At 42.6% G+C, this 10,629-nt stretch overlaps 1 protein-coding gene across 1 annotated transcript; it reads right to left on the bottom strand.

The window, feature by feature from the left end:
• Positions 1-268: 268 nt before the first annotated feature.
• On the bottom strand, positions 269-5,969 carry LOC117593456. The gene is made up of 2 exons (XM_034288712.1): positions 4,366-5,969; positions 269-1,035 (listed from the first exon to the last, which is right to left on the bottom strand). Exons 1-2 carry the CDS (start codon positions 5,570-5,572, stop codon positions 989-991), a joined length of 1,254 nt encoding a protein of 417 aa, XP_034144603.1. The 5' UTR covers positions 5,573-5,969; the 3' UTR covers positions 269-988.
• Positions 5,970-10,629: the final 4,660 nt, after the last annotated feature.

A 10,629-nucleotide genomic window follows, 5' to 3' on the forward strand; every position in this document is an offset into this window, starting at 1 on the left:
TCAAATTATTTGTTTATTTCCGGGGTCAATCCTAACTACCTCTTCAGCCACATGTTCGGTTAGTCAAGCCATGCTGACAGACTTAATGAAACCGTTATGGTGTCTGTTGACACAATTACAATGAGTCAGTGACACCAACCTGTGTGTCCTAGTATGAACATGGGCCAAAATCTTTTTTGTCTCCTCAGGAGCTGAACCTGTTGGCCTGTATCATCAGGAAGGAGGGACAGTCACCCTCCCCACAGTTCAAAGTTCAAAGTTTTATTTATCAAATGCACCAAATAACACAGCGTAATTCTGAACAATGAAATTCTTGTGACATGGCACACGACATCTACGCAGCAAGGATTAAGAAATATTAAAATCAAAAATATAGCAAATATAACAATGTAAACTAGCAGCAATTTCAAAGAGTGTAGAATGGGGAACATGAACAATATAATGGTTAGAAGCATTGAATATTGTAAGTATAATATGAGTGTAATATGCCTATGAAAGGTACATAAAAAAGAACATTCTAATGTACATTGAATATACACGGAAAGACATCAGAGCATTTGGAATGTGGTGTTCACACATGGTATATGTAAAATGGTTAGTGATTAAAAACCTGTGATTTCCCGAAACTCGAGAAGCGATAGGTGAGTATGTTTATCAGTGAATGGTAGAAGTTTCCATGTTAGAATATTTGTATCTTGTTCTTGGTCATGTCCTCTTAGGGTTAGCTCCTCTACAGCTGGCCCTGTGTCATTTCCACATTGTCATTAATGTGTCTGAGCTGGGGACAATGTAACACAAGATTATCACTACATATTCTCTGTGATAATGACTTGGTTTCTCGGGTTGCAGATGAACAGCAGAAAGACAGAGTGTCTCTGTCAAATGGTAGTATCCTGAGGTTTTGTTAGTAAACATGTTTCAGCCAAACATAGAGGGCACTACTTCGTTGGCCATTACTTTGTGCTACCTGCAGCTGCAGTCATGAAGACTAAGTAGGTATGGTTGATTTGGTATGCTGTGTCCTCTTGCCCTGAACTGGGAAAATAAAGCTGAAGTCAAACAAAGAACTGAGCCTGGCAAGTTTAATACATGTAGTGCAAGTTACTACATAAAGTGGCGATGATGATAACATGGTGCTGACGGGATAAAGATAAGGACATGGCAGGAATCATAGGTTCACTGTCAGCGTTAGATGGGAATGTGCAAACTTGGGAGGAGTATTGTGAAATACTGGAAATGTTCTTTGCTTCCAATAGTAAATGACCAGTATAGTGGGGCAACAGACATCCAGGAATCATAGGTTCACTGTCAGCGTAAGATGGGAATGTGCAAACTTGGGAGGAGTATTGTGAAATACTGGAAATGTTCTTTGCTTCTCTTAGCAGAGTGACTCACACAGACAACGAATAACGGTTTCACAATCAGCCCGTCTCTCTGACCGGCACTCTTTTTATTGTGTATTGAACAGAAACATGTGCAATTGGTCATTCACTGATTAGGTCACATGATACACAAGTCACAATGTGATTGTTTGGCTCACAGGGACAACAAGGGGTAATAATGAATACAAAATATAAACACAAATGAGAGCACCTATTAGATTATGAACAAAACATATAATAAACAAATGAAATCTCAACACCCCCACTTGCTCTCACATGTCTATTGTCATACAAGTCTTTATGCACCAAACATAAATGTGTCAAATTTTATTAACTTTAGTCTCGTTGCTGGTTTCGTAAGTATATCAGCAACCATGTCGTCTGTTGGACAATATTGTAGACTAACTCTCCCCTCCTTTATCACCGATCTTACAAAATGGTACTTAATGTCCACATGTTTGCACCTCTGTCTTTGCACAGGATTTTTGGCCAAAGCTATGGCACCCTGATTATCTTCGTAGACCCTGGTTTTGTATTTCAGACCATCTAGGTTTTCCAGCAATTGCTGTAGAAACAAACACTCTTGTACAGTCGCGGCCAGCGCCATATATTCTGCCTCACAGGTGGACAATGCGACAGTAGGCTGTCTCCTGGTCTTCCATGAGACCAACGGACCCTTTTCGTTTAGGCTAATGCAGTACCCCGTAGTACTGCGTCTATCAGTCACATCAGCTGCCCAATCTGCGTCGCAGTATGCATGTATCAGGTTTTCATCATCTCCTTTCCTGTAGCACAGTTCTTTGTCGTTTGTCCCTTTTAAATACCTTAAAACTTGTTTTACAGTATTCCACTGTTCTGTGGTCGGCCTAGTAAAATACTGTGACAGTTTGCTTACGACATAACTGAGGTCCGGTCTTGTACACGTCGCCAGGTATATGAGGCTACCTACTACCTCTCTGTACTTTCTTACGTCAGTCATTTCCTCTGCGCTGTCCGTATAGTTCAATTGCTGTTCGCAGGGAGTGGCTCTGGCCTTACAGTTCTGCATGTCAAACCTCTCCAGGATTTTCGTAGTATACTGTTGTTGCGACATTCTGACACATTCAAACTCCTGCTTATAATCAATACCAAGGAAATGTGTTAGTGTTCCTAAGTCCTTCATTCTGAATTTTGCACTGAGCATCTCTTTCACACGATTAAGCACATACATATTGTTGGCTGAGATTATCAAGTCATCAACCCATATTATTATGTATACTCTCTCGGCTTCTGTAGCCTTTGTGTAAACACAATGGTCAGCAGGGTTTTGATACACCAGAGTGTTTGATACACTCTAATTTATACACCAGTTTAGTATGTGCCTGTAATATCTCATAACCCTCAGGCTGTTTCATATAAATGTCGCAATCTATCGGCGCATGTATATACGCTGTCTTTACGTCCATCTGGTGCACAACCAGGTTTTCCTGTACGGCTTTCTGTATCAACACTCTGATACTAGTCATACTGGCAGTTGGAGAAAAAGTCTCATCATAGTCCACACCTCTCACTTGACTATAACCTTTGGCAACATAACGCGCTTTGTACTTGTCTGTCCCGTCGATGTTCTTTTTAATCGCATAGACCCATTTACCCCCCACTAGTTCTTTGCCTGCGGGTAGACTGGTCAGGGTAAACGTAACACTGTCCTCTAATGACTTCATCTCGTCATCCATAGCCCTAACCCATTCGTCTGCATTCACTGACGTTACGGCTTCTTTGTACGTCTGGGGTATGTTGCATACGAGTCTATAACAGTAATCCACGTCCGTTACCTCACCCTCGAAACCACAAACATAATCACCCAAATAACCTGGCCTTTTCCTGTCTCTGGTGGGATTACGTCTTATTTCAGGTACTTTGGCTTGTTCTTGGGCTTGTTCTTGTGGGCTCCCCAGGTCAACCCCAGGGCCTCTTACTGACTCCCCAAGGGTAGCCCTAACCCCAAATTCACTTTCCTCGTCGTCACTCTGTGTCATGTCAGCCTCAGCTCCCACCGTGGGGTAAAACTCGACCAGTCTCCGTTTCTGTATTTTATTGTTGTCGGGATAATAGATCAAGTATGCTGGACTGTTCTTGTCATATCCAACAAAAATTCCCTTCTCACACCTCGAGTCCAGCTTGCCTCGGCCATGTTGATAAGCGTAACAGGGAACACCAAACTTCTGCATTCTAGAAATGTTCGGTTGCCTGCCTGTTAACATGAAGTAAGCTGTATGTTTAGTGCGGTTATTGTAGCATCGATTTCTTACTACAGCAGCTGTATGGACTGCATACGTCCACAATGTTTTTGGTAACCCACTTTCAATTAACATGCACCTGGCCATGTCGAATAAGGTTCTCCAATTTCGTTCGGCAGTGCCGTTTTGGTGTGGAGAGTATGGTGCAGAGGTCTCCTGTTTAATACCATTTCTACTTAACAAAGCCTGGTATCCCTTTCCTGTGAATTCTGTCCCATTATCAGACCTTATGCACTTCACTTTACCATACGGAGCTATATCAGCAAGGAACTTTTCTGTGGCGGTTAGTGTGTCACTTTTAGTTCTCAAACAATAAACAAAAATGGCACCAGAATAATCATCAGTAAAAGACAAAGCATATCTATGTCCGTCTCTGGATATTGGGTCTATAGGCCCTGCCAGATCTGTGTGTACCATTTCTAGAGCCGCTCCGGCTCTCACATCTGGTTCTCGGTTTCTAGCATTAATGAACTTCCCTTGTGTGCAAATCTCACAACGTGGGGTCAGTTTATCTGCTCTATTCTTTATTTCCATGCCACATACAACATTCTCAAGCTTGAGTATATCCCCGTAATTGCAATGTCCTAATATCCCATGCCATGTCTCCAAATCATAACTTTTGTTGCATTGGTCATCATCACATTCATTGTCTGTGGTCTGCAAATAATACAGTTTGTTATGTACGTGTATGGGGAATTCGGTACCGTCTTTATGCAGTAGAACGTTCATCCCCTCTCTGAAGGTCACTGTTGCTCCATTCGATGTAGCTGCCTTCACGGAGAATATATCTTGTGGATATGTTGGGATATATAGCGCGTTTCTTAATGTAGTTTTGGAATGCAATCCTCTGCTGTCCGCCAGCCATACTGCTGCGTCTCCTCTGTGTTTGGCGACTCCGTTGCACCTCGTGCCGTCTGCCAATTCCACGCAGTGTGTGTCCGCCCGGAAACTGCTGTCAAACTTCTTAAACTTTGCGATGTCTGTGATGATGTGTGAAGTCGCACCTGCATCCACCATCAGGCGTCTTCTCCTGTCTTCAGGCCTCCACATCACAGCGTCGCTTGCCCGAAACACATATTCTCTGTCTCTCGTCTCCTCAGACACTTGTCTTGCGTTGTCCTGCTGCTTTCTCCGCCTACAGGTTGCGTCGCGATGGGTGGTACTTTTGCATTGACTGCACCACTGTTTACGCTGGCATGTCCTTGCTCGGTGTCCTTTTGTGCCACACCTGTAACAAACGATGTCAGCACTCGCAGCCCCAGCTGATGCGGATCTCTGTCCTTGCTGTGCTCTTACATGCATTATATTGTCCTCAGGGGTAGTCGCCCGCATGTGTTCAATGTCCTCATAACTCCGGAGCCTAGTCTTAAATTCAGCAAAGGTCATCTTGTCGTCGCCCTGGGTAACGTGGATTGTGAATGGCTTGAACGTTTCCGGAAGTCCTTTCAGAACCATAGCTGTCAAAAGCTCATCGCTCAGAACCTCACCTGCGTTTCTCAAAGCAGTGATCGCTGTCTCAGCTCTGATGACATATTCTGTGACACTCTCCGTGGGCGTCTTTTGTAGTGAAGTGAGCTCTGTATACAGGTTTATCACCCTGGGCTTCCCTTTCCCAGCGTAGTATTCCCGTAGAATCTTCAGTGCCTTACGTCCGTCATCTGCTGCTTCCCGCATGACCAGCGACAGACTCTTGTCATCCAGAAACTGTATCAGCTCCGCATAGGCTTTCGCATTATTCGTCTCGTCGTTCTCGTCGTCAGCATTCTCATTTAATATAGTCCCTTTCAGTCCTTGCAAACAAAGGTGTCCCAAGAACTTCGTCTCCCATAACTCGTAATTCTTTTCATCTCCGTCAAAGACCAGTCTTGACCAACGGTGCCTTGGTACCACTGTATCCGACCTTATGCTCATGACCGTATAACGAGACACTTCTCTCGGACCTGTCTTTCGTTGAGGCCTTTCCTTTTGCCTTTTCTATTCTCGACCTCACTACAATATTACACTATGGATCCTGGGCCCATAACCTGTTAGCAGAGTGACTCACACAGACAACGAATAACGGTTTCACAATCAGCCCGTCTCTCTGACCGGCACTCTTTTTATTGTGTATTGAACAGAAACATGTGCAATTGGTCATTCACTGATCAGGTCACATGATACACAAGTCACAATGTGATTGTTTGGCTCACAGGGACAACAAGGGGTAATAATGAATACAAAATATAAACACAAATGAGAGCACCTATTAGATTATGAACAAAACATATAATAAACAAATGAAATCTCAACAGCTTCCAATAGTAAATGACCAGTATAGTGGGGCAACATAGATCCAGTGTTATGAGAAACTTGTAGAAGTCCTGATAAGCTGGGAGATTAGAATTTCCTGGACTCTCTTAAATTGTTGTGTAACAACTCGTCGTGGTGTAGTGTTGGTTAGGAACCAGGCGCAGGCAGTACTCTCGTTCGTGGGTTTTTATTAAAACAACAAACAAACCAAACACGAACGGAAAACGAAACTAACTACTGACTGAATGAAAATAAAGTGCGCGACAACGCGTCTTAACAATCAGTCAACAGTCAACAGTCAACAGTCAACAGTCAACAGTCAACAGTCAACAGTCAACAGTCAACAGTCAACAGTCAACAGTCAACAGTCAACAGTCAACAGTCAACAGTCAACAGTCAACAGTCAACAGTCAACAGTACATTAACAACACTCGCCGGTATACTAACAGACAGCAACAATGATCCACAATGTGGGGAGCAGAGGGGAAACATATATACACATACAAACGATACAAATTGGGACCTGGTGTGCAAGATTGGAAACATGTGACAGTCCGGGATGTGTTTGTGAGGTATGGGAACTGAGGAACTATGGCACGGTGGCGCTGCTGCTCACCGCACCATGACATGTTGAAGGATCATTATAACCCCAAGCCTAGTGAAATAGTCCAGAGATTCAAATTTGACTCTTGGAAACCAACAGAAAGTGTGGCTGAATATGTAGTTGCTCTAAGAAACTTAGCAGCCGACTCAAATTCAAGATGACCACATACAATACCCTTTGTGATTGCACAGATCGATCTAATATATAAGAAATACAAATAGCACAGACAGTGGACAAAAATGTACCTTAGGACTTAGGAAAGTTTTGGGTCACTTAGAAATGTTCTTTTATGTCAGCACTGCTGAAAACTGTTGTGCTGAAAGAAACAATACAAATGGCCTTCTTTAGGCTAGTTCAGTATCTTAACCATCAGCGTTTGTGGGTTCAATTACAGACTCAAAATGGCCAGAAACAAAGAAAACTTGTCAGTCTATTCTTGTTCTCAGAAACAAAGGCTATTCCATGCGAGAAATTGCCAACAAACTGAAGATCTTGTACAACCATATGTAATACTACCTCAGTTGTTGTGCGTGTGATCATGATGCGCTAGTTTAATTGGTAAAAACAGTGTGTATCTATATTACCCGACTCATTTAAAGGTGATTTAGTTGTACTCGACGCATCTTTCTCAGAACAATGATAGGCGATAGGCCTACCTTTTGTTATATATTAGTTCAAATGTTGTATGTTATATAGTTCAAGTTTCAAGGTTTATTTGTCAAATGCACCGAACAACACAGCCAAGAAGAGTTGAACTGAAAAACTCAGACAGACATTTTTTTGAAGATTAGGCAACTATTTGTTAAATAGCTGTAACATGGGCTGCCTTCAAGATAAAACATTATATGGAATTAATCACGATATTTAAGGAGGAAAGGTGTGTTGGGAAGCATTCTGCCGAAGGATGATGATATGCATTTGACGCAACCACATAAACTCCGTCCATACAGGCAGGCCATGTGATTCTGCTTGCATTGCATCTCAGAATATTGCATCTATTGGTTATCATTGGCTGCTGACGACATTGACTTTAAACTAAGAGTGCAGGTGTAATCACAGTTTATTTCTATAATTTGCGATTTTATTAATAGCCCCGGATCTAATGGACCAAAAAAAAAAATACAAATGAAAAAATAGCCCCATATCTATTAATCTATAATTCCAATCGTGCATTATGACAATGTAGACGTGTAGGCCGCTAGGGTGTACATGGAAATGAAACAGGTGAGTTTCATGTCCAGAACACGGCAGTGGCAGAAAAACACTACTCACAAATAGATAAGGAAGTATTGGCCATTATGTGCGGCATTAAAAAGCTCAATAAATTCCGATTTGGATGTACATTAATAATCGGTACAGACCATAGGCCCTTGATTACATTGGTTAGTGAGACCAAGCCGGTGTCACAAATACATTCTCCACGTATACAACGCTGGTCCGTTCTGCTGCAGGCCTACGAATATACCACTGTGCACAAACCAGGAGAATGCCACGAGAATGCAGATGCATTATGTAGACTTCCTCTCCTGGACCAGGTCAGACACAGGGACTGTGATGAACAAGTGCTGATGTTGAATCATCTGAATGGGTTCCCCATTCATTCAGACCAAGTAAAGCAGTGGACACCTCAACATGTTACGCTGTCGCAAGTACATCAGCATGTACAAAAGGGATATCCTACTGTGGTAGATCAAGTGCTCCTGCCATGCCAGACCAGAGGTTTAGCGTTTAGCGTAGGTTCAGTGTATGGGATGGTTGTGTATTGTGGGGCGCCAGGGTGATTATTCCACCACCGGGATCGAAGGCAGAATTAAAGACCCTACATCAGTCACACCCAGGTATATCCACGTTGAAGGGTCAGACAAGATCTTACATCTGGTGGAATGGATCAGGAGGTAGAGAGGGAGGTGAGCCTCTGCACGGACTGCCAGCAGAACAGGAAGTCTGCACCAACTGCACCACTGAGCTGGCCAACCGTGGGAGTGGCCAGATCAACCCTGGTCACATCTTCATAAAGACTATGGAAGACCTCTTTTTGGAGAGATGTTCCTAGTATTGATAGATACTCATTCCAAATGAATGGATGTTCACCTTGAGAACGGATCTACATCTCAGATTACTGTAGAGAAATTGAGGCAAAGCTTTAGTGAGCACAGATTACCTCAAATGGTAGTGTCTGATAATGCAAACTGCTTTACCAGCGAGGAGTTCCCAACATTCCTGAAATTGAATAGAATACAACATGTCGCCTCCGCTCCATAACGCCCATCGTCTAAAGGGCACAATGTGCTGTCCAGACTGTCAAGGAAGGGATGAGAAAAAGGGATCAGGGAAACAGGAATGTTTCACGATTCCTTGTGTGTTACTGCATAGCTCCACACTCCACCAGTGGATGGTCTCCTGCCAAGACGTTGATGTCAGGGAGGCTATGTTCAACGCTAAATCTGCTGATGCCTGATGTGCAAACCAGAGTGCAAAAGAAATAGAATGAAACAGACATTGAACCATGAGTTTTACACCAGGGGATTCTGCATATGCTTGAAACTATGGATTTGGCCCAAAATGTATTCCTGCTGTTATTCAGTTATTCAGCTCTCTAATACAGTTGCTGGGGGGGAGTGGTCAAAGCATCAAATCATAGCCAGACTGCTCAGCCCTACAGATTGTGGACCGGAAGCAGTCCCAACTACACCTTTATGAGCCCTTGATGCAGCTGCCAACCAGCCTTGTAGAGGGAATTCACCAAATCTATGCAAAATGGCTGGCATCTAAAGAGACTAAGAGAGCAGTCAGTGGAAGTTCTTCCTTGATGCTGACCCTATTGCTGTTCCAGTAGAGGTACCAGAGGAGTGTTGATCTACTAGGGAAAGACATCCACCGGAACGATTTAGTCAGTCATTATGTCATATGTAAGGGATCTATTCTTGGTTGTGTTCGCATCACTTTTCTATGTTTTCTAAACACTTTCTGTGAAGGGGGATGTATCCTGGGGTTTTGTTAAGTAAACCTGTATCAGCCAGACAGAGGGCGCTACTTCATTGGGCATCACTTAGTGCTACCTGCAGACTAAGTAGCTATACGTATGGTTGATTTGGTATGCTGTGTCCTCTTGCCCCGAACTGGGAAAATAAAGTCAAACAAAGAAATAAGCCTGGTGAGTTTAATACATGTAGTTCAAATCCACTATGACATCTATCAACAAAGCCTTTGTAGCTTCAACAATGAGTTACACAGAGATGGACAGCAACATTTATCAGGAATGATCCACAAGAATATCAACAACACCCCCACTCTATTTGCCATGGTCTACAAGCTTACAAACCCAATAAAGCAGATAGCATCAGAACCCATGTCCACTGTAAAATCTAACGTACTTGCGTATTTCTTTAGTGAAAAAATGTAAAGTATTACATGGTCCATCAGAACTACACAGTCAAACAATGACATTGTATCATCACTACGACCACCAAGACATAACTTGGTTATGCCACAATTTAATGCAATTGATAAAAAATCCCTGGACGAAATAATTCGACATCTTAAAGTTTCCACATGTTGTCTCGGCACACTGACTTTTTAAAAACTATTTTTAACTCTATAACAATGGATCTACAGCAAATAGTTAATAGCTTTCAGCATTCAGGCATTTTCCAAAACGTCTCTAAAAACAGCTGCCATTAAGCCCCTTTTAAAAAAGCAAACACTGGATGCATCTATACTGAACAACTATAGACCGGTATCTAATCTTCATTTTATACCCAAGGTTATTGAGAAGGTAGTCTTCAATCAACTCTGCAATTTTGTGAACTCAAGCAGTCTCTTAGACAAATCTTAGTCAGGCTTTCGACCTCACCACAGTACTGAAACAGCCCTGATAAAAGTTTTAAATGATATAAGGCTGAATACTGATTGTGATAAAATAACAGTTCTGGTTCTATTAGATCTCAGTGCTACATTTGACACTGTAGATCATAGAACACTTCTAGAGAGGCTGGGAAATTGGGTAGGACTCTCCAGGACAGTCCTTAATTGGTTCAGATCTTATCTAGATGACCGGAGTTCCTTTGTCACCATT

The sequence above is a fragment of the Esox lucius genome, chromosome 20 (assembly GCF_011004845.1).
Source record: "Esox lucius isolate fEsoLuc1 chromosome 20, fEsoLuc1.pri, whole genome shotgun sequence".
Classification (NCBI taxonomy): Eukaryota; Metazoa; Chordata; class Actinopteri; order Esociformes; family Esocidae; genus Esox; species Esox lucius.